General features: G+C 31.9%; 1 protein-coding gene across 4 annotated transcripts in view; it reads right to left on the reverse strand.

The window, feature by feature from the left end:
- Nkain2 (sodium/potassium transporting ATPase interacting 2) overlaps positions 1-26,167 on the reverse strand; it is a 957,495-nt gene that overhangs the window by 503,064 nt on the left and 428,264 nt on the right. For all 4 annotated transcript variants that reach the window (XM_047559156.1, XM_047559155.1, XM_047559153.1 and 1 more), the window contains one exon: positions 19,784-19,921. In XM_047559156.1, coding sequence (XP_047415112.1) covers positions 19,784-19,921 — 138 coding nt within the window. The remainder of the gene's footprint in view (positions 1-19,783; positions 19,922-26,167) is intronic.

A 26,167-nucleotide genomic window follows, 5' to 3' on the forward strand; every position in this document is an offset into this window, starting at 1 on the left:
ACTTTTTCTTATGTTAAATTTTTTTTCTTTTCCTTTTTTCTCTATTCATATTTTGAATCACAAGCTTGACATTCTGCCACTTTACAGAAACATACAGACCTATAATTTCCAAAGCCAAAGAAGAAAGCAGGTACAAGTATTCAGAACAATAGGAATATTGTCAACTACTCTGAACTTACAGTATTGTTGTTATAATGTGTCCACTGGATCAAGGTAATGAAGGTGATGATTACAGAAAGATTTGATAGTTAACTTCAGAAAGAAAAGGGAGCAAAAATAGGAAGACCAAGAGCTTTATTGTTATGGTGTTAAATTGGCAGACTATTCCTTCAAAAAGATGTAAACTTTAGGTTTTAGCTCTTTCTGATACTATATGATTGAATTAAAATAAAAGTTCATATTCACTATGTATGTGTGTATGTGTAAATATGAAACAGGTAGTAGATGAAAATTTAAGTCTAACAGCAGAAAGGCAAGGATATTCATTGACTCTATATTATTTTTAAAGATAAAATAATATGAGACTTTAATGCTTCTTTCAGTTACCACCTCATAATTAAATGTCACACCATGAAAAATATTCTAAATATTAACAGTGGTGTTCATGTAAAACTTTTTAAAAATTGATACTTTATTATATTAATATATAAATAACTTGAGCAAAACTGTTATATATTATATGATGCATATAATATATATTATTAAATATATAAAATGCAAATGAAATTTTTTGATTTTTCTACTTCTAAAATGATTAAGAATATTTATTGTTGCTTAGTTCCAGCAAATCTACATTGATTTCACTCGGTTTATGGAAAATCTGTTGCCACTCCATGACCCCATATCAAGACAAATCATGGAAAATTCAGCCAGTTAATACTTTTTTAGAAAAGACACAAATCCATCGATAGAAGATTCATGTACATAAATCTTTAACAAATTTAGTACCAATATAATTATTTCACAAATTCTCTAATGTATTTGATGAATGCCATCATTATATTCCTATATACTGTCACAAAACTGCTTGGAAGATGTGCTTTTTAAAATAATTATTTTCCATGTAAGACCATAATTACTTAAATCCTAAAACTTTCCAACTATTAACAGTAGACTGCAAGAGTACTGAAAGTAAATAGTGAAATCAAATATATTAATGCAATATAAATGAGGAACAGCATTAAAAGAAAAGCAGGCTATTCACAGAATAGAAGCATAATGGATAAATTGTATGTGAGCATTATAACATCATCTTCACTTAAGTCTTTTATGTTTTTAATAGACCTTGCAGTCCTTGAACTTTAATATGATTGGAGCAGTTTTATGATGTTCACATACTACGATGAAGTGGTTAAAGTGCAGGAAACAATTCTATGAGTAAAAGAGTAAAGAAAAAATTACTTGCTACATGGAAATAACACTAGGGAAAATAATGTCATAACTAGCTTTTAAATTACATTTGAGTATCAAAATGAAACAATGGTTAGAAGTTAAATTTTTAGTCTTTTGGCTAGTCTTTCAGCAGTATTTTTCAAATTTTTATTCTAGGAAATTGTTTGCTCAAACACCTGTTTGCTCAAACATCATGCAGAAAAACAAAATTTCCTTAGTAAGTATTGCATTTATAGTTCATATTGGTATGAGCTTCCTGGTTGTGTCATTCATAAATCTTTTTTTCTGCCTTCTTTTAATAGATAAAGCATTAGCATGTCCATTACAGATTAGGAAAACCAATGCCACAGTGCAGTCGACACACCATTGGACAAGAGCCAGTAAGAATCCAGAAGGAGGCAAATGTTCTATCCACAGTTGGGGATGCTTAGAGGCATTTAGCAATGGAATGCACAAAATATCCTGAAAGTAAAAGGATTTGAAGTGATGGGGCCATCCTCAGCAGGCGGTTTTTTCTTCCTAACAACAGAGCTAGCAAAACTTCTCAAATCTCCCACTCGGTGATTTAGCAAAAGCTGCATTCTGTGCTAGGTATGAGCTGAGTTTGTTTCTACTGGAGGAGGGTGATAACAGCAATGTCACAAAACTATGAAGTTCATGGGGGAATGGGAGCAATAATAGCAATATAAAGTTAAAGATCCTGTCTCAATGACTTTTTGCTAGAGTTTAAGGAACTGAAAATGTAAATGCTAGAAGTTCTTCCCTTGTACTTTCAGCTCTGAAATCAGAAGTAGCTCTGAACTAAGCAGCATGTGAAAAGAAGCAGAGTGCAGAAACATGGCTAGGTCCAAAAACAGAAGAGAGAATTTAGTCAGATACCACTTGTGGTTCAAGGTTTCAGGGACATGCTAGGTTCTAAGAATTTGCAGTTAACTGCAGAACCACATTAATGACTTGAGTTTGTGTGTGTGTGTGTGTTTGTGAAACTATATATAAATCTTTGTGATGGGCTCCCTCATTCCTTGGAGAATCTATGTAGTTTAGAAGGAAGGCAAGAACTTTGTAGAGCTTCTAGGTAATAGCAACACGATAAGTTGAGAATATTATCAAATTTCACTAAATATCAGTTATGTTCTGTGAAATTGAAAAACCTAACATGAGTAGCCGGGCATGGTGGCCTATGTCTATAATCCCAGTGGCTCAGGAGGCTGAGGCAGGAGGATTGCAAGTTCCAAACCAGCCTCAGCAAAAGTGAGGTGCTAAGCAACTCAGTGAGACCCTGGCTCTAAATAAAATATAAAAAAAGGACTGGGGATGTGGCTCAGTGTGTAAGCACCGCTGGGTTCTATCCCCAGTACCAAAAATAAATAGATAGATAAAAGAAAAATCTAACAAGAATGACCATGTTGAAGATGAAGATTTATATATATGCAAGTTCCTGTAACATTATCATATATTTGGCATTATGACAATTTTTATTAACATCATCATTTTTTGTTATAATCATTGTCCAGTAAACTCATTGAGTATGCTTACAAAAGAGAGAATCTGTTTTACATGTCATTTTGTCTTTGGAGAACACTGCCAATATTTTATACACTCTTCTCCAACTTTTAGGTAACCTAATTTCCAATGTCATTTTTAATTACATAGTTATTGCATCACTCATTTTATTAATTCCCTGCATGCTTCACGAGTACATCTGATTTCTTAAACATTCCTATCAAATTCTGATATAAATTCTGCTTTTAGGCATTTATTTGTATATACCTAGCTGCATATTATTTATCAAATAAGATGAAGATGTTCCAAAAGAAAGGTAATATAAGGATGTGTTCTTCCAGTAACACTATTTACAACATCTTTTATTGTTTATAAATCACAAATTTACACTTTTATGGTATTCACATTTTGAAAACAGGCATTAAAAATTGAGTCCATTAAGCTCTGATAAACAAAGATAAGTGAAAGCTGAGTGCAGGCCTACATATGAACAACATTGAATCACAGGTGATCAATGTGGAAAAGAAAATACAATTTTGAGGGAATACATATAATCTAAATAAAACAGAAGGGCTAATTTTTTTTAATTTTTAAGGTTATGTAATTGTTTTGCATATAAGCAGAGATGTTAGGCATCAAAAATGTGTGATAGAGAGTCTTTTACCATAATGAAGGACTTAGTACTGGTGGCTATAAGGGAGAAGGCATCACCAGATTATCAAAGTGACAAGTGTTCTCTAGGGTCTCACTTAGTTTTAGGATTTTATAAATAACAGTGAAAGTAGGTTCAATCTAGGTAATTGCCTTTGATAGAAAAGAGGCAAATTTTCTGAAAACATTTTCAAGTTCATTTTTCTTTTAGCTCAGAAACCCCTTGATTATGTTGTGCCCTTAGAATAAGGGTTAGTATCAGATATCTAAAAGCCAGTTCTATCTCACTATTGTTCACTTTCAACCTTTGTGCCTCAATAGTACAGAGCACACATGGCAGAGACTGCAAATGACACTAATTTCTTCCTGAGTAAAACTGTAGTAAGCCTGTTAAAATTGGCTGATTAAAAAAAACCAAAAAAACAAAAAAAACTTTCTTTTATTAGTGAGTCTCATTATCCCAGTGGCCAGTGTTAGCACTCACTCCAAACTGATGTACATGAGCAACACCCAAAAGCAGATCCACTTGTTATTCTAACCAGAAATGCAGATCAGGACTGAGTTTTCTTACTATCTTATCAGATGAGCAGCACCATGCTACAGGCCTCTCAAAATCACCACTTAGCTTCCCATGACTGATCAATTTCCTGCATTAAAACAATAATAATAGTAATAAAAAACACAACAAGAAGAGAACACAAAGAAGGAAGAAAAAACAAAGGCTTTAAATGTCGTTTAGATGAAACAACAACTATGCCAAGTTATAATTTCATCTTATTATAAATTTTTAGACACTAACAACTCTAAAAAAATAATTTTAAATATAAATGTAAGCATAGAAACCCTACATCAAGCACTGACCTTTCAAAACAATGGTGAGTTAAAATAAGATGTCTCATACTTTCAAATAAATTTATTTATAAAACAGTAGTTTCCCTTCCCAAGGAATAGCTTCTTGCATACTAGTACCAATTTTTAACTGTAAGCCACCTCCATTAAAATAAACACAAGACAAAATAAGTTAAGATACATGCAGTAAAACATTTCCTTCATAAAATATTGTAAACTCAAGTGGTACCTTTAAAAGAAAAAAAAAAAAAAGTAGAATGAGAGAAAATTGATTCAATTGTGTTCCAGAAAATGACAGGCTTAGGTAAACAGTGCTTTAACTGTGGAGTGTAGATAACATGTTCTAGTGCATAGAGTTCCCAGATGAGTCAATGTTTCCAAAAACCACTGACAAGATGTCTACAAATGCAACACAGGGATGGCCAGAAAAATGACAACTATTTCATCAAGGAGACAGGTGGGCAATAAAAAAAAAAATACCCTGCAACTAAAACAATTCTTAAGACCTCCGAAAGGTCAACTTCACAGCATTTTGTGATATGGTTTAATAGAAAGATATATTTTGAAATAAATAGTACAGAGATTATTACACAAAAGAGGTTTTGTAGTAATTCTAGTCCCAAAGACTTTCTTCATTTAGTGTCAATTTGGCTGGCATAGTAGAACAAATGTCATTAATGAATTTCAAAATTACATAACTTGAAACTGAAATCATTTATGCACACAAAACCTTTTAAAATAATCTTTTATAATTATTGTTTGACACACAGGATTTTCTAAGAAAATCCAAATCAACAAAAGTTACAAATTTATGTTCCCAATTTGTTTCACACATTGCCATAAAAATTAGCAAATGTCTGGGAAAGACTGTCCATGCCATAAAAGAGCCTCCCTCTTCCTGTTGCCTTGGAATGAGGAGAAAAAAATCAGGAAGAAAATGTCTCTGATCTTATCTCTTGTCACTCTTCTCTTGATTTACAGATAATAATATATGGAATGAAATACCCAGAGATACAGAAGAATCCTAAAAAGAGAGGGAAGTAAATATGACATGGAACTATATGGTAATAACATGAAGAGAAAGCTCCAGAAAATAACTTGCCAAACTTTATATCACCAAAATCATGCAAAAAAAAAATGAAAATTTTGAAAAACTACCAAGTCCTGCAGAAAAGGTTGGAAAGATGATTCAGTAGCTATCATTCATTAAAATATCAGAACTCATAGACAAATTCTAGGAAACATTGGTAACTCCAATCCTATTTGAACTATTTTAGATCACAGGAAAAAATCACCATTTTTTTCTGCAGAATTCATAATTGGCAAAATATTAGAAGTAAAACAGTTATGAAACAATCTAATTTATATAGAAAGATGCAAAAAATAGAAATAAGAATATTCAAGTAGATTACAGCAATTGAAAAGAAAAATAATATATTACAATTAAGTCAAAGACTAGAAATTGAAGATTGGATCAATATCAGAACATTTTCTAACTTCATTCAATATACTCAAATTTTTAAAAATCATTTTATTATATGGATTTAAAGACATTTAATAAAATACACTAGCCATTCTTAATAAATGAAGGAAACTACTTAAATATTTACCAATACCAATATTTGCTGAATACCAATAGCAATATTACATAAATAATGAAGTACTAAAGTTTTTATATTAAAATTCAGGAACTTGAATGAAAATCTTGTTCCTAAGCCTTTTCTTGGAGAGCCTTGTAAATGTTATATAAATATAAAACAAATACTACTAATATTAAACATGAATGAAGTTTCTCTTTAAATAAATGACCTATAAAAACCAAAAAATGCTAAAAAACTTTTGCTATATTAATATGAAAATCCAGACATCATAAATATGACAAATGAAGACATTTTCTCTATTTTAAAGATAAACAGAGAAAACATTCTGTTTATAATTATTTTAAAAACTATTGTCTAAGAATAATTCTAATGATAAAGCATAAAATTGATATAAAGTATAAAAAGATTTATTGAATATTAAAACAAGGATAGAATGGATGGCATAACATATTCTTGAGTGGAGAGTCAATAACACTTCACAGAATATTCCTTTCTTCAAATTCCTTTTTTAAAAAAAGAAAAGCCAATTATCACAAATACTTTGTTTTGTTTAATTTAATACAATGATTTAAAATTGATGTTAAAAATTAAATGCTGGAGAATACCCAAGGAATATATGAAAGATTAAAACACTAAGTAGATTTATTTTATCATTTGTTAGAATATACTATTAAAGCACTGTCATCAAAATTATGTAGTGATATAAGCAAAGCAATGGAGCAAAACAGAATTTAGAATAGTGCTAGCATATATCATAATTTGATATAAACAAAAAAGACATTCCAAATAATAAATGGTGGCATCACTGGGTATTCATAGTAAAGAACATAGTTTGGTGCCATATGTAATATGAAATACAAAAATGCATTCCAGATGAACTAAAAATTTACCATTAAATATTCAACGATACCTTATATGAAAATGTAAGAGATTACATGTAGAATTTAGGCCCTATGAGTATATCTTCTTTAGCAAACAGAAAAATCAACCTATACATATTTTAATGGAGAAAAATTAAGCAACAATTATTTTGACCAAAGTGACAAAAGTAAGACACATAAGAGAGATTTGGAGAAATTTTTAAAACAAAATGAAGGGTAAGAAGTTAATTGCTGTCATATCAAAACAGGTTATGTGTGAAAACAAATTGACAAGAAAAAGTCAGAAAAGCAAAACAATGGACAAAGATTTGGACGTTTCACAGATTTAAATTGATTTAAAATACTGAATGAGTTATCTGGCAATATAAAATTAAATCCAGATTCATGATATTTTAATAAATAAAAAGCAGATACCAAAATAGCATGCATAATATGAACCCAGTTTTTAAAAATAAAATATGTATGTGCATTGAAAAAATATGGATACCTTCAAAATGGTAATAGGAATAACTGATTACTAGGGGTTTTATACCTTTATTAAATTCCTCTCTGAATCCAATCTTTCCCAGTTTAGGTGCTAGGATTTTCATTCTATTTGTCAATATTATTCAAGCATAAAGGTGAAATAATAGTTTAACACAGAGACCCTACTCTATGTAATATCTATATATAAAGGTAAATATACATCCATATTTCATATGGTTCCATCACTATCTGATGATGATTGAGGATGATGATGAGTGACTAATTTATTGCCATGTGTTGTCTGTTTTGCCCTCCAAGCTGGGGCTATGTTTGTTTGTTTGTTTGTTTTTCAGTTTTTTTTTTTAGATCTCTTATTATTTATTTATTTTTATTTTTACTGACTGCATTTTGATTCATTGTACACAAATGGGGTACAACTTTTAATGGTTGAGCACAATGTAGATTCATACCAATCATGTAATCATACATGTACATAGGATGATGATGTCTGTCTCAATCCACCATTTTTCATTCCCCCGCCTCCTCCTCCCTCTCATTTCCCTGTACATAATCTAAAATTCTTCCATTCTTCTCTCACACCCCCCCACCCCGCAACCCCCATTATATATCATCATCCACTTATCAGGGAAAACATTTGGCCTTTGGTTTATTTCCCTTAGCATGATATTCTCCAATTCCATTTTATCAAAAAAAAAAAAACTGTAAAGTTTTTCCTTTGCCTTTTGAAAAACCTGGACAAGTCCCAAATTAGATCTTAAAACTGTAGTAGTCCTTCCTCATCTGTGGTGTTGCCTTCATTGGTTTCAGTTAACCTGCGATCAATAGCACTCTAAGAATATTAAATGGAAAATTCCAGAAATAAACAATTCATGAATTTTAAATTGCATACTGTTCTGAGTAACATGAAATCTCATGCCATCCCTTTCCACCTTTCCTGGGATATGAATCATCCCTTTGCTTAGCTATACATGCTACAGGTTTGTTAGTAACTGAGAGCTATTTGGGTTATCACATCAAATGGTATTAGTGCTTCTGTTCAACTCACCCTGATTTTACTTCTAGAATGGCCCCTAAAGAGCGTAATGCTGGGAAAATGGATAGCCCCCCCCCAAAAAAAAAGCTGTAAAATCCTTCTCTAAAGGAAAAGGTGATTATTCTTGACTCAATAAAGAAAGGAAAAAAAAAAGTATGCTAAGAGTGTTAGAAGTTTGGAACTATCTGCAGATTTAGACATCCACTGTGGATCCTTGCCTGTATACCTCATGGAAAAGGAAAGACTTCTGTACTGGCAACAAATTAGTAAATGCATTTATACCTTAAGGTAAATCAACCCAATGCACAAGATATTACTTAAGGAAAATCTACTTAATGAGGTAGATTTTTCTTTTATATCTGCTTGAATCAACACTTCCAACAAAATCTCCATAATCAATAAATGGATTTCATAGTTCTGTTGCTTACAAAATCACTCCATGTGTGTCATGACATACTTCCAAGATGCATTTTAGGAGTAAAAATCACCCTAGAAGCATTGACTTTACACAGCACAAATATGATAGTTTATTCAGAATTGGTTATAGAGAGTCTAGCAGAATATATGAGCACTTCTCCTTTCAGTACTTCTACATGAATATTATCTTTCTTAACTGCACTTTTGGTAAGTATTTTAGTAACTATAATTTTAAGGCGCTATTGAAAAGTGCTAAGAATTCATATGGTCTATACTACTGGTTAACTGGAGGTCCATGGGTTTTAATGGACAAGAGGTGGCAGTTGAAATGATACCAGGAAATAAGGTTTTTGACCAAACTTGTGCCTAACCCCAAACCAACCAAACAAACTATGCACTGTGCGTGCACACACACACACACACACACAAAAAAAAAAAAAAAAAAAAAAAAAAAAACAACTCCACACACGGATAGGGCAATGAAGTACAATGGAAGGATCATGTTTCTGTTTTAGAATAAATATTGAATTTGCTCTCGTCCACTAAGACCAATCTATATTCTAAACAAAGAAGATTTGCTGCAATAGACTTAAAAACAATTGGATTATTTTGGGTGAACGTACCCAGACTCCTTTAGCCATAAATTGCCATCATGATCTGGCATGATCTGGTTGAAGAATGTACATCTAAGAAATCATAGTAGAAAACTGTTTAGGGTAACTAGATATAAACTAGTAAAATTATCTGGAGGGTTCTCCCTCAAATATTGACTCTCATTATAAAAGAATATATTATTATTATTTTTAATAATAATGTCTTAACATACCAGGTGTCTCTTAAAGATCTCAGTAATGACATTCTTAGTTTATGTGACAAAATCATGTCATACACATATTAAATAATATTTGCTGGGTTTTAATCTAAAAGTTATCAAGTGATTGGGAAACAATTGATAAATGGTATGGGACACCTCCCTATTTGGTCTCACCTGTATTACTAGTAAGATATTAACAAGTACAAAATTGAACTCTTGAACATTTCTCTCCTTTTGTCTTAACAGTTGCCATGGTGAGATGGTTCCACCATTGTCTAGTCTCTTCTTCAAAGTATCTATAAAACTGTCTTTTCACGTCTTCTTTCCTTCATGTTTCCAGCAACACAGAATTAATCCTTATGTAAGACCCTTCAATTATCTAAAAAGTGGTCCACATAAACAATTTACCACTGGTCAATTATATTTTTTTTCCCATAATGGTCCCTGTCTATATATTCATTGTTCTCTTCCAATTAGCTCCTGTGGACCAACCATGACAATCTAATGTTAACAAAGATACAACTATATTTTTTAAAACACCTCAGTCCTCATTGCTTTTGTTAGATTTGTACCTGGAATTATCCCTCTTCCTATGTTCCCAGTGATTGCTATTCATACTCTAAATCTCAGCCCATGTGTTCCATCTCTATGAAATACCTCTCGAATCTTCTCAGGCCCAGGTTGACTTGCCCAACCCATTCTGGGTCAATTATGATATCCTGTATGTCCTTATACCATAGTCTTTATGAAAAGTGTTTCCTTTACTTGGTTACATATTTGTTTCTCCCTCTGTTAAAATGTAAATATCTGGAGACTATGTTATAATAATATACCCTGTGCATAACATATACTATTATAACATCAGCATACCCACACTATAGTGTATAGAAGTAACTTTTTAAAGCAATTACATAAACATACCTTTCTATAACAATGTAATCCTCTCAGCTCTCATTCTTTAATAAAGGAAATAATCCCAAGTAAAACATGTTTAATGCAATTTAATAGTTCCTGTTACATTTAAGTTTCAAGAAAACAAACAGCCTGCAACATGTACAGTCCCAAAACTATTATCTGTAAAACATAAGCAGCAGAGAGATCTCAGGCAATTGCTAGAAGAGGATAATTAGACAGGTATATACTACTTAATATACAGAATGGAACAACAGTCAGTCTAGACTGTGTGGGGATACAGAGGAAACTGAACCTCTAGGCAGAATTCTGTACCATGGAATTTGAGGTAAGGAACAGGTGACCAAAGGCGAATGTTAAAAGTGGCTGGAGAACAGACTAACCTTCTACCACTTTTACACCAGCCATGTATTCATCTCTCTGAGGAAAACCAGGAGTTCGAGTAAATAAATAAAAAATAATAATATATAATAACTGTTAAATAAAATTATCTCAGAAAAACAAAGGCTAATATTTCAAAGCACAGAGAACTATCGTTTAGTACATGCAGTTCTGAAGCTGAAGGAATCTGTTATGATTTGGATCTTAAATGTCTCCCTAAACTCATGTGCTGAAGGTGGGGTCCCCCTTGAAGCAGTGTTCAGAGATGGTGCCTTGGGGGATTATGGGATTATGAGGGCTCTTTCTCACACTGGATTAATTCATTTGTGAATTGATTCATAGCTTCCCGGGCTTTTGGAGGCAGTGGAAACTTTTAAGGACATGGGACCAACAGATAGAGGGAATAGATCTTTGTAGGTAATGCCCCTGAAATGCATATTTTGACTCCGACTCCTTCTCTCTCACTCTCTCTTTCTGCTTCCTGGCTGCCATGGGGTGAACAGCTTTTTCTACCGTGTACTCCCCACCATGGAGCCTGGCTTCACCTCAGGCCTAAAGTGATGTGACCTGTGACCACGGACAGAAACCTCTGAAACTCTGAGCCAAATTAAACCTTTTCTTGTGTAAGCTGATTTTCTCAGGTACTTTTTGACACAGAGAGAAATATGATTATCTATATGTTTTCAAATCGAAAGGGCTATATAATTTTAAAATAGGTCCACAGTTAGATACCTTATTTTGAAAGGTTCATATAATAAGGATAAAATGAATATTTTAAGGAATTAATTTAAAGTTATTTACAAATGACTATATAAGCCTTTCCATCAGTAACACGGCTTTCTAGAATGAAATTAAACAATTATTTCCATGTTCTAAGGAAAACTGCTTTTAATCCATGAATTTTCAACTAGCTAAATTAATACACAAATATAATGGCATCATTTTTTGATATAGGAACTCAGAAAGTTTACCACTCAAACATATTTTTTCAGGAAGTTATTTGAAGAACATCAGAAAGAAAATACATGGACTCTAAGAAAGCATGAATCTAATTCAGGATAGCAAAGCAGAAAAGATGGATGTATAAAAGGCTAGAGAGCAACCAATTTAGATAGGAGCAAGAGGACAGAGTGCTAGGAGAGAAATCTCTAGGGAAGACGAATATACTATTAAAAACAAAAGGCTACAGATAAAATCAGAGGCAAATATAAAGGAAATGGTCTAAATTCAAACAGGAGAGCAATGGATTTAAAAAATAAAAACAATGAATATCAAGCAATAGGCACAATGGATAAAAATTGGAAGCATATTTAGGATACACTTTAAAATAAAGGCTCTTTTTTCCTCTCACAAGAAAAAAAAAAAAAAAGAAGCAATCAGAAATTCTGGGGTAAAAAAAATCCCTATAAAAGCAAAGTGTTATCACAAAAAAAAAAAATGGAACTAAAGAGATTTTGAACAGGTGTTTTTTAGTATCTCTCTTTCTCTCTCACACACACATACACAAACTTCCAAAGTAACCGCAGAAGAAATATAAAGAGATTAGAAAAAGTTGAAGTGGGGTATGAAAAGGGACTTTTATTATAAACCCAATTTTACTTTTATAATTTAAAATATGCCTACATGAATTATTTCATTCTGTTTTAGAAAAGAAACTAATACCTTTACATATATATATATATAGACATATATATAATATATATCTCACAACATGTCTGTTTTCAAAAGTCATTTCTAAAAATTATTAGATGATTTACAAACATGAATTTGTATTGTCACAAGGTAGTTATTTATAGATTACCACATTATATAAATCTTTAGTCACAGCCTCACACTAAAATGAGAGCACAAAGTATCTTCTTGTAGAATAAATGACTCATATTTCCTCAAGGGTACACATTCTTTTGAGAATAAATTGCATTCGCAATGTAGCATTATTACATTTATTTTAGGACTACAGGCTAAATCCATTAAACTTGTAATGATGGTGTTTTTCCCCTTCTAGGCTTATGGGAAAATGCTTATTTTCACAACTACTCTAAGTCATTAGAAGTAGTGTTAATTTACTACTATATCAAGTCTCTTCATCTCTAATCTACATTGATTTTCTGTCCTAAACACAGAAAGCATGCATTTTTAATGCTTTAGTTGCAGTAAGTTTTCTGTTGTATATTTTTTTTCTCCTAAGAAAACTGAATGAAAGGAGCAAAACATACTTGAACATAGATTAATGACTTCCTAAAAATGTCTTGGAGGAGTGAAAATATTTTTAGGGAGGCGACACTATTAGAGTCAGAAAAGCACGTGACCTGAAAACTAGGCATAAGAAGTGCTTCCCATTTAAAGTGGTTAGTTGGATTCTTCATGTAGATGAGAGTTCCATGAACAATTAAAAATAAAATCATGTCTCATTATCTACAAATACTAAATTCCAGAAATTTAAGGAATTTTTCCCTCCCCTCCGCATACTAATTATGCGTAAAACATCACTTTTACAGACTCACTAAGGTGTCTGTAAATTTTCCAAATTGCCATATGAAACTGTTTTTAGAAAATGGGTTTTGGCTTTGTCATTTGGTGTACAGTCACCATGTGGTCCCATGTCTGGCTCAAGATAGCAGGGGGCTCCTTTTCTTTAGTATGTTGGCTCTAGAAGAACAAAGTGAAGGAAGTCAAACAGGTGACACCACGTCTGGAACTGACCTTGCCTCACTCAGGTTAAGGAGGATATTCGTAAAATGATAAATCAACACTCAATGGTAAACACATGCCACACATTAAAAAGAAATCTAGTAGTTAAAAAAAAGTTAAGTGGCACAAATTGAATAACAGATGTTTAGTGTTCGGCAATAATAGGAAATTACTATTTAAAGCTTTAATAAGTTGACTAATGGAGTATTCAATTCTTTTGTTATTTTTGAAGGAGCAAGTAGAGATCTTATGATGTAGTCATAGTTGATTATTCTCATAACACAAAGAATGAAGATTCATGAATATTGGTCTCTCTTTCTAACCATAGCAGCCCTGCTTTTATCAAATCAACTTTAACCACATTATTTTAAACTCATGATTTTTTTAGTAACACAAGTGGAAACTAACCCCAATGTTCCCAGTTTATCTCACACTAGAATCAGTTATCATAGTCTAAATTGATGTCAGGGAAAGAGTCTTCATTAGCTAAGATAATATAAAATACACACACTCACATACACAAACACACATATGTATTTCTTAGGTCTTTTGTATTACTATATGTTCAAATTTTTTGATTACATAAAATTCTCCCATTGATTACTTGAAACTCTTACAAATAAGATATTTGGGATGAGGGATTCCAAATTAATGGATATTTAGTAATGTATACATTAATGTAAAATTATAATACACATATCAAATACTAAATTAAGTTATTTGATATCATAACTTTTTGATGAATTATCAAAATGCTGAATGCTATAAGTGAAGGAAAAATACTACTCTAATTCTCTATTATTGGAGGTCTTGTGATATTGATCTCCACAAGAAAAATATATGTTACTTGGGTTTTCTATTCTTAAGTCTTGATATCATTTCCAATTAAATACAGAGACAAAATTATATGTTTGCTTTTAGAATGGCAGACCACAACTTGAAATCTAAAACCTCTCTAAACTGCAAATGCCATGCTGAATTTTAAAGTTAACCACAACTAAAGTTGTTTGTTTGTTTTAGTTTTCAGCTAAACTGAGGCTCTCTGAATTGTACCCCAAGAATCAGTTCAGTTTGACAGTTACAAGCCTATTTGGCAGTTAGGAAGACTTGGACCAGCAGCCTACCTACCTGTTTCTTAGTATGAATTTGGACAAATTTGTACAAGGGTAACATGAGGTTTACAGGATTTGTAGAGGAAGATATACAAGAGAACTGATAATGGAATTGAAAAAGAAAAAACATGATTCTCATAAATGTTAAGGTGATTTTACTATACTATATTCTTCATTTTTATGAAATTTGAATAATGGACCTTTAGTTATTTTTTAATTCATTTCCAGTTTTGGGACTAAGATTATCTAGAAGGAAAGAGGGAAGGAATCTTTTGAGTGCTACAACAACATTCCCCTTGGCATTATTACCAATGAGTTGTTGTCCCTTCAGTAGAGAAACCTACATATTCCTCAGGTTATTTTTGACAACTTAAAACAGTACGACTCATTAACATCTTTTGTCATTTATAATAAACACTGGATATAACAAATCACATTCTGCTTGCTAGTGTCTTTAGCTCAATAAAGATGCATTAGAAATTTACATTTACAACACAAAATAATGCTTTCAACAAAGTCAATTAATACACATGTGTATATACACATAAATATATATATGTGTGTGTATGAACAGATATATGTGATTGTGTGTGTGTGTGTGTGTGAATTACTCTACCCAAGTTAATCTCTCCTTGACTTTGGGACTTGATATTGTCAAGAGTTAGTGACTACAGACTCTTTCTGTGGACCCAAGATTCAGATTTCCACTGCTAGAACTGAAATCACCTATTTAATTTCCCTCAAACTATTTTACTTCTCAATGTAACAGAGGCCCTCAAAGGATACTGAATTATTGTAACAACGAGCTGCTTTTAAACTTTTCTTCTTTGCTTCTATCAAAAGAAAAATTAGTGTAGGAAACAGGGCATTACCAATACTGTTTATTTGTTACCACTGTACTCGGTATTTCAGAGAATATCCACATGTATTTTGGTGGGGTGGGGGGCAGTTTACAAAACAGAATAAAAAGTTCCACCAGTAATTTGAACACAAAGAGAAAATTTGAAAGAATTACTTTGTTCTTAGATTTTTTTTTCTGGACATCTATCTATTGTTGTAGTAAAACAAAAGATATTGAAGGCTGCATTTTACAAAATGGTATTTGATTTCTATCATCTTCAAAAGTAACAGAAAATAGCCATGCACGGTGGCACGTGCCTGTAATCCCAGCAGTCCAGGAGGCTGAGGCAGGAGGATCTCGAGTTTGAAGTCAGCCTCAGCAACAGCGAGGTGCTAAGCAATTCAGCGAGATCTGGTCTCTAAATAAAATGTACAAATGGGCTGGGGATGTGGCTCAGTGGTTGAGTACCCCTGAGTTCAATCTCCAGTAACCACTTCCCGTCACCAAAAAAAGAATAGTAACAGAAAATATAATGAAGGGAAAGGAATTTAATTTTAATAAGATGAAAATAAATATCAAAAAAATCGTATAATATTTAAAGGGATAATACCATTTTATGTTATGTATGTAATATATACAATATGTTACATATTATATGTAGTTATATACATATGCACATAAATCATTAAGAAATACAGTGAGAGTACAGGGGAAGAAAGAAGTATATCCAATATAATTTCTGCAAAAATAAATTAAAATAGCATTAAATATATGAAAAAGTCCAATGTTCTAAAGATAAGAAATACAACTCAAAACAAAAGCAGTAGTCTTTCCTTTATCAAATATGAGAACAGATAATATTCTGGGTTATCAAGAATGCAGTGTATTCATGGGAGAATATTTCAGTACAATAATTTTGAATAGGTGATTGTCAGTTATATAATAAGAACATAAATTGTTCATATTATTTTTATACCTACATACTTCTCCTATAGGAAAACTCACTAATGAAGAAGACAGCATTTTTATGATTATAGAAAATTACTTATACAAGAAAAAATTGAAATAACATAATGTACATCATTAAAATACAAGGTTAAACAAAAATTGGAATAGTCATATTCATTTCAAAATTGTGTTATATGATGTTAAGCTAAAATGATGATTCATATCAGAATATTTACCATTATCACATTGTTTCATTTGTATGTACTTGAAGGAAATATGCAAAATGTTAATAACTTTCAGTCATGAATTCTGAAAAAATATAAAATGTCAAATATAGAAATAATAAAAACCTATATTTCAGAGGACAGTGAAATATATTTCATTGTTACTAAGTCTCCAATGCATAGAAAGCCTGCAGAAATTTCTTGACTGCAGCAATACATTATCTTCAGTAACCACATGCCCCAATCACAGATTTTTCTTCTACAACCAGATCCTTCATCGGGTAGAATATCTATCATTTATGATTCCATTTAATATTCTTTTAACTGTAAGTCCTTTTGTCATCTCTAGACAAACTGAAATTTTTAACTCCATTTTTTATGACAAATTTATTATTTTCCCAAATTCACTTTTGGCCTTCAATCATGACAATTACATAGAAATAGATAACTAGAATAGAAATCATTAAAGAAACTGAGTGCTATCATAATACAAACCCAACAGACAAAGTATTAGTTTTGAGAAAAGCTGTCAGGTAGAGGCCAAATGTTAGTGGAGATAGAAAGAATAGTAAGGAGATGATTTTCAAGTGCTGGAGAGTAGAAGACTCATGTTAATTAGAACAATTGTCTTGGCTATAGCCTGAAATAATTGGGAAGACAGATACTATACCTATGAACTTATTGATGTGGTTAAGAGAATTTCTAAGCAAACAATTGACACTGTTACTTGTCAACTTTTAGTCAATTATAATATTGTAAGAGAGAGATAAGGTATAGAAAGAATGGATTTTCAAGAAAAATTTAGAGGTTATATTTCTAACTTGCTTAATTGGAATACAGAAGTTTTGCATTTACAGCATCTCCAGCTGGCAAAAAGTAAGACACTGTCTCAAAGAAAAAAAAAAAAATTAAGCTTGGAGTGCTGTCCATAAGCAAAGATCAAATCATGGGTGTAGCCTGAAGATACATCCTTACTATAGAACTCCAGTAGAATTTCAAATTGTGTCTAATAAACACAGCTAGAACAAAGTTTATCTTTTATCTAAAGCAAGGAGAGTATACTTTGAAACATAAAAATCCTACAATTTTTAAAGTTGTATATTCTAGTAATAAAAGGACAGAAAAATTCAATCCATATCGAAAGACTTTGATCTGTTTTAAATTTCCTTCTAGCCTATTGCTGTGTTATATATTTTAGTATTATTTTCAAATAGTAATAAGAAAAATATTATACCTAATATTTATCAAATGCCTTTTTAGAGCATTGCATAAAACATTCCACTTATTCCTCAAAACTAACCCCTGAATTTTTAAACTGTTAAAACATTTTGACCCACATCTAGAATTTTATCCCAAACACTTCATCTGAAATGAATATGGTGATACTAAGAACAACATTATTTATAAGAATAACTTCATGAAGGAGTCACAAAGTCTGATAAAAGAGGAAAGGTAGCTTAAAGAATTTTTCTTCAATGGCTACTAATATATCGACAAATTAAAGCACTATGAGCTGTTATAATTATTACTTTAATTTCAAAGATCAGAAAATTGTAGACCGATGAAATAAAATTGTTAAAAGTCACACAGAATTTGGTAGATCTAAGATTTCAACCATTGTATTATGACTTCAAATGATCCACCCCCTACCACTGTGCTGTCCTTCCTAACTTGGATCAAACTGCAATTCATAAAAGAAAATGGGCTAGGTGTGGTGGCACACACCTTTAATCCCAGGAGCTTGGGAGGTTAAGGCAGGAGGATCTTGAGTTCAAAGCCAGACTCAGCAACTTAGTGAGGCCCTAAGCAACTCAGCAAGACCCTGTCTCTAAATAAAATTTTAAAAAGGACTGGGGATGTGACTCAGTGGTTAAGTGCCCTGGGTTCAATCCCCATTACCAAGAAAAAAGAAAAGAAAAAAGAAATGGACAAGACTATCACAGTTTATACACTGAAAGACTTTACCAGGCGATAGGACTTATTCACTTTCAACAAGATTTAGATGGCAACCTAGCCTCCCAGGTGACGTGCCCTGGTCTCTAGGCATGCACCTACGAGGAAGACTATGGACATCTCATTCCTCTTTAGTTGCACAGTGACCCCTTGGTTCTACTGTTTGTCTCAGTACCAGTGAGCTTCATCTGCATTCTGTATGACAGTGAAAACAGTTTATAGGAGGGCAAGTTTTATGAGAAACAGGCTTCATGAAACCTGAGAAAGCCTGCTGGTTTGTGTTGAATAAGTCAGAACTTTAGATGTACTAACATATGTATGCTTTTACCACAGACTTGCTGTATAATTCAAAATAAATACCCATAGAATTTTCCTTTGTCGAAAACAGAAGAAATTTAAAAATGATGAAATTTACAAAAAAGAAATCCTACATTAATGAAGAGCAATAGCTGAGATCTGAGTCACATACAAAAAAATTAGAAAACAACAAAGTTATAGTTCCCATGGCAATTGCAAACCAGTTGAATTTCACTTTTACGTTAAGTAAGTTTAACTTGAGTGGAAATGTAAAATACTTCTGCTGAACCAAAAAGAGAACTATGGAGAACACAGAGACAATGGACCAGAATATTCTGGCTTTCAAGTATTTCAAACATTAACTGTAATGTATATTAATGTTTTCACATCAATAGTGTAATTTAGTTTGTGTTAATTTTAAACTATCTTAATTCAATTTATAGAATGGGATTATTTTAAGTAAGAAAAAAATGACCATTCAAATCTGTAAATTCAGAGGGCATGACTTTATAATTCAGAAATAAAGGGTCACAGTTCTGATTGCAAATATAGGAGAATCTTTGTTGAAAGAAGAATTTATGAAAATGCAATCTGCTTACGTTCACTACTGAGTGCTTTAAACTAGCATTTTCAATTACTGTTGATGCAATCTGAGACTATGTGAAGAAACACACAATGCTTAAGACAGGGTATACATATTATTAAAAGAAGGTATGCACATCATTTTTTAGGACATTTGTAGTTTTCACATCTTTCTCTGTTTCAATATGTTGTAAGAAGGCAGGAAGGGTACTTACTCCTGTTATGTAGCGAGGTCTATATTGAATAGTTCCAAATAAACCAAGGATGACGATAATAATATGTACAAAATTTGCCAGGATAGGTGCCCACTGATATCCAAGAAAGTCAAATATTTGTCTCTCCAGCACACAAACCTAGAATAGCAAAGCAGGACAGACAGATCAGCATACGGACAAACATCACAGGGGTGAGAGAAAACAGGATCCACTGTTGTTATAATTAGCAATTATAATTCTATTATGCTATCTGTCATTTGTCTTTAACAGTTAGAATGACATTTTCAGGTATACTTCAAAGGAAGACTGTGTCAGTGTTGATCCACAGACAGCCACAATCCTTTCAGGGATGATTCTGTGGCGGCATCAAGCAGTATTCACAAGATGTCATCTGGCAGTCACAGGATAAATTACATTGTCAGGTGCACTGTCAAACACTTGAAGTCATCAACCAGCAAGTTAGGGAAGTCCATGCGAAGGGCATGCTGTTAGAATCTGCTCAAATGTCACTATGTAAGTTGGGAACAGAACAAGGGTATTTGATATAGAGAAAAAGGAACTCTCTAACGAAGACACCTGTGTTCTGTATGTAGACCTGCTAGTAGGCAGATAACAGTGGCCTGTATGAGTCATTTCCCTTCTCTTGGTATCTATTCATCATTTGCAAAGTGTAGAACTTCAAGTAGGGTCTTCTAGCCCCAGTAGTGTTGGATTATAAATCAAACGTGACTTTTTTGACACACCCAGTTGCCTAGGGCAAGAGGAAATTAGAACGATGGAAAACAAAATACAAAAGTGCTATTTTTCACTGTTATAAAAATCAGACTCTTGCTCCAAATTATGCTACTTTTATCTATGCTCCCACTTTATAATTAAAACCTACGTAAAAAAAATTCAGTCAGTGAGAAGAGGAAAACGACACCTTCCATGTAACCAAACAAAAACAGCAAACTGAGATAGGTCAGCCATCCAGAAATATCATTCATTATATATTGGAAAGTGAATCTGGATAGTCGGCAGGTTTCTCATCAGATCTCACAAAGCAGCCTATGGGCTTTTTTCTTCTTGCCTGCCCTCAGGTAGAATGATAATAAGCTTTCTATTCAGAGAAAACCATTGTAAAAGGTCTTGATGTTCCAGACCAAGATTCAGCAAAAATTTTCAGCCAAGTTCTAAAGAAAAATGATGCTTTTAAAATCCCTAAATTTCTAACATGACTATGCTTTAATGATATTTTTTGTCCGAAGGAAATATTAACTTTCCAAACAGTCTGTGTGCTTTTAAATTAAATACCTGTAGCTCAGTTTGAAGACTTCCTGAATGATCATTATTCCCACTGCTGTTCTTTAGTTGAGTAGCACATTTCCTCACCAGGCATTGAAGAGAAAATAAATTCATGACCACTGTTTGCATAACACCTGTTTCCTAAGGCACACTGCGTACCAAGTAATGGCTGTGACAGTCACAGTCCAACCTGGTCAAATCTTCGTTTTCACTGCATCATTTCAAGTGATTTAAAAAAGAAGAATCTTTATCCATTCTACCAAGCATGTGCCAAATTCATGATTGTCAGCAGCTTCCCCATAATGGAATGCAATATTCTTACTGGTTAGTAGCCATGACTGTCATAGAACTTAAAAATAACCCTCATAAACCTTGAACTGTCTTAAAGGAAGCTGAAAAGCCCCCTTAACTAGTTCATATAGTCAACACTTGGCTTAAGTGAGACTTATTTGTGGCATTAGGCAGTATGGCACGTGTCAATGGAATTTATAAATGGGATCTAAAACTAAGTTGTTGTTCTGAGAGCACTTTTGCTAACCATTTATATAAAAACTCATTAAAACATACAACCTTCTTTTCCTTATTCTATAATAAACAGTAAATAGCAACATAAAACAACAGCAAGAAAAATCTAAACCTTATAAATTCAGCATCATAACTGTGGGGACACAGCAGGGAAAAAGTACAGGGGATGAAGCACATCAGTCAAACAGTGGGAAATTTCTCAATAAATGCACCAATTATGGAAGAAATAGCAGTACCATCCTTAATTATAAAAAATACATAGATGATAATGTACTTTGCTAAGTTTGCAAGGCTAAAATAAAATTCTATCAACGTTTATCAGGTTCTTTTTATGAAAGAACTAATGGTTTCTTACTTATGAGATTATGCAGACATTGAATACGCTAATGTATAATTCTTCACATATAACTTTTCTGCTTTTCTTCTCTTTTTTTATTGTTCCTATTGTCTATCATAAGTAGCTTTATCACAGGTTCTGCCGTTTAAAGCTAGGACTGAAGAATGGAAGATATTCTGAAAAATTCAGTGAGTCTAAAGAAAACAATTTACAGGAGTAATTCAGTCTTTCCTAAGATTTTCTTCCAATGGGAAGAATATTAACTATGTGGGAGATTTTTCGGTGTTAAAAATCCTACTCTGTGCTGGGCATTTATATGCTCTTCCTCAGCCACGTAAAAACTCAGGGAGGTAAACATGATTGTCCTATTTTTCAGATTAAGAAATCCACAATGTACTGTGGTTAAATGATTAGCTCAAGGATGAAAAATTGGTAAGCGGTAGAAGACTTCTATGTTTGCCCTTTATGATATTTCCCTCCTTTTTCTACTTCACATCTGATCCAAAACAAGATTTCATAGGTTATGTTGGACACTATGCTTGTGACAAAATATATGCTATTTTATTACATTATTTATTTATTTTGGAATAGGGTAGACATCTTTGATCATGTTAGTTCAATATCTCATTATTTCATCTTTGATCAAGGCCAAGTTCATGTTTTTGTTTTATTTTATTGCATTTCATTTGTCCTTCAACTAATGGCCTCAGTGTTACTCTGGTTTTGCCTGTGGGACTCTCTAACATATTTACCTGATATGCTTCAAGACACCTGATATATAAATGTAGGTATATGGTCTTGAAAAAGTAAATTGCTGGTGTTTATGTCTCTGTTATTTTTATGTAAAAAGTCTTATACTATAAATCTTTATCACTATTATTTATGTCATTATCTATAAATTTTTTCTTTGTGCCTTCCACAGAGTAACCCATTATAACAGTATAATTTATTACTTTCAATTCTTTGCTACCACAAAGAATTCTGTACCCTTCTATTACTACTCTTACAAAGATTTTATTCTTAACATAAGTAGGGTCTAATCTTTATCAATCACTATTTCTACATTTATTGATATAATCACATCATTCTTTCCTTTTTGATCATGAAGTGACTAATTATATTGACAGTTTTGATCAATTTCCTTTTGTCACTATTCTCTTATACCTGGTAAAAATCTGTACTTGGAACAGTAATACTGTTAGCACATTTTTATTTGTGCTAAATCTTACTTATAAAATTTAAGCAAAACAAAATTTTCTTTGGGTTTTTTGCATCTATTAACGGACCTATAATTCAATTTGTATATCTCTCTGTCTTTAACACTATTGCATTAGTTGTACTGGCTTTGAACTATGAATATGGCAATAATTTTATTTAAATACTTTAATAAACTCTGAAGAGGTCAACAATTCTCATTCTTTTTCCCCAAAAGCAACTTGTACTAACATGTAGTTTTTCAGTAGGATATTTTATATACATGTCAGGATATAGATGTATAATTATCATACATGCAGAAAAGCATTGATATCACTTTTATTTCGATAAATTAGATGGCAATGTAAATCTAACTTTCACCTTGTATTTCTCATTTAATGATGTGTCATTAGGATTTTCCACATTACTATATCCTGCATTCATAGATATACATCTTTACATGCTGATTAAAGCATTCAATTTTAGTTTAAGCATTAAATATTAAATTCGTTTCTAAGTTTTGGCTATTAATAGCCATGAGTGGCCTTAAATAACCTTATAGGAATATATCTACAGGTTGAATTTCCCAAAGCGAAAATGCTGGAACAATTCTGTCTTCAAAAACCTAAATGTTATCACAGGTGTTATTAAGTCTTCATATATATATATATATATATATATATATATATATATATACACACACATACACACACATATACACACACATATATGTATATATCTTAATGTATATTATATATATATATATGAATAAACTGGAAAACATAAAAATTACCCTTTATTTTGCACTATAATAAATGTGAATTTTAATAGTGATTTTTAATATAGTAGAAAAAGCTTGAGCTGAAAAAAAATTTGAAAAGCTTTATTAAAAGTACTCTTAGTTTCAGTGACAATAATTGCTTATCAGAAGTAAGTGTGCAATGTTGCCTAAATAAATAAATTTGTTGATTTTCAAGCATGAAGAGACATTATACTCCTCAATTTACTTGTGAAAAAACAAGGCCCAACTAAGTAAATAATTTGTTAAACTAAGTTTGTCCTCTTAGGAGAGTATTTAGTGTAAAACAAGTTTGCTTCAAATATTTGCACAGTAAATGAGAAACCTTTGCATTGCCTAGGTTTATACTGTCATTCAACTTCAATATCTGTATATTAGTATCTTTTTTTAAAGGCCAAAATGTTTACAGGTAATTTTTTTCTACTGATAGGACCCTGAATTCATCTTTTTGACACATCAGGATTTGCTAATAACTAAAATCTGTACATTACTTTTCCTCTCAAATTTTACTATAATTTTATGTTCTTAAATTTTAACATGATTAAGACAAATAATATGAAATAACACTTTAAACATAGCTTTTGTGAGAAAACAAGTAGGCTTCTGATTCTCAAGTGATAGAATGTAATTTCCTTGCTTTAAAAAAATATATGCTATTCTTTTATTGAGTGAGCTCAATGCAATGAACTTTCCTCTTAGTACTGCTTTCATAGTGTCCCAGAGATTTTGATATGTTGTATAAATGTTCTAATTTACCTGTAAGAATTTTTCTATCTCCTCCCTGATATCTTCTGCTATTCATGCATCATTAAATAGTATATTATTTAGTCTCCAGGTGTTGGAGTAGTTCCTAAAAGTCAACAAATAAATGGCCTAACATTATATCTCAAAGACCTAGAAAAAGAACATATCAACACTAAAAGTAGGAAATAATTAAAATCAGAGCTGAAATCAAAGAAATTTAAACAAAATAAACAATTGAAAAAATTGACAAAATAAAAAGTTGATTCTTTGAAAAAATAAACAAAATTGACAAGCCTTTAGCCACATTAAGGAAGAGAAGAGAGAAAACTTAAATTATGAAAATTTGTGATGAAAAAGGAAATATCACAATGGACACTATTGAAATACAAAACATAATTAGAAACCATTTTGAAAATATATACTCCAACAAAATAGAAAATCTTGAATGCATGAACAAATTTCCTGACACATATGATCAACCCAAACTGAATCAGGAGGACATACACAATTTAAACAGATCAATTTCAAGCAATGAAATAGAAGATACCATCAAAAGCCTACCAACCAAGAAAAGCCCCAATTCTCAGCTGAGTTCTACAAGACCATCAAAGAAGAACTAATATCAATACTCCTTAAAATATTCCATGGAATAGAAAAGGAGGAAACCCTTCCAAATCATTCTTTGAAGCTAGTATCACCCTGATACCAAAATCAGACAAAGACACATCAAGGAAAGAAAACTTCAGACCAATATCTCTGATGAATATATATGCAAAAATCCTTAACAAAATTCTGGCAAATCACATACAAAAAACATATTAAAAAGATAGTGCACCATGATCAAGTGGGTTTCATCCCATGGATGCAAGATTGGTTCAACATTCAGAAATCAATAAATGCAATTCACCACATCAGTAGACTAAAAGTTAAGAATCATATGATCATTTCAATAGATGCAGAAAAAGTATTTGATAAAATGCAATACCCCTTCATTTTCAAAACACTAGAAAAAATAGGGATAATAGGACCATACCTCAAAATTATAAAGGTTATCTGTGCTAAGCCCAAGGCTAATATCATTCCAGTGGAGAAAAATTTAAAGCATTCCCTTTAAAAACTGGAACAAGACAGGGATGCCCTCTTTCACCACTTCTATCCAACATTGTCCTTGAATGTCTAGTCAATTAGACAGACCAAAGAAATTAAAGGGGTATGAATAGGAAAAGAAGACTTAAATTATCCCTATTTGCCAATGGCATGATTCTATATTTAGAGAATCCAAAGAATTCCACAAGAAAGCTTCTAGAACTAATAAATGAATTCAGAAAAGTAGCAGGAAATAAATCAACACTCATAAATCCAGTGCATTTCTATTCATAATTGACGATTCCTCTGAAAAAGAAATTAAGAAAACTACCCCATTCACAATAGCATAAAAAAATTTTTTAAAAAATTGGGAATCAATCTAACAAAGAGGTGAAAGACCTCTATAATGAAAACT

This window comes from Sciurus carolinensis, chromosome 7 (assembly GCF_902686445.1).
Source record: "Sciurus carolinensis chromosome 7, mSciCar1.2, whole genome shotgun sequence".
NCBI lineage: Eukaryota > Metazoa > Chordata > Mammalia > Rodentia > Sciuridae > Sciurus > Sciurus carolinensis.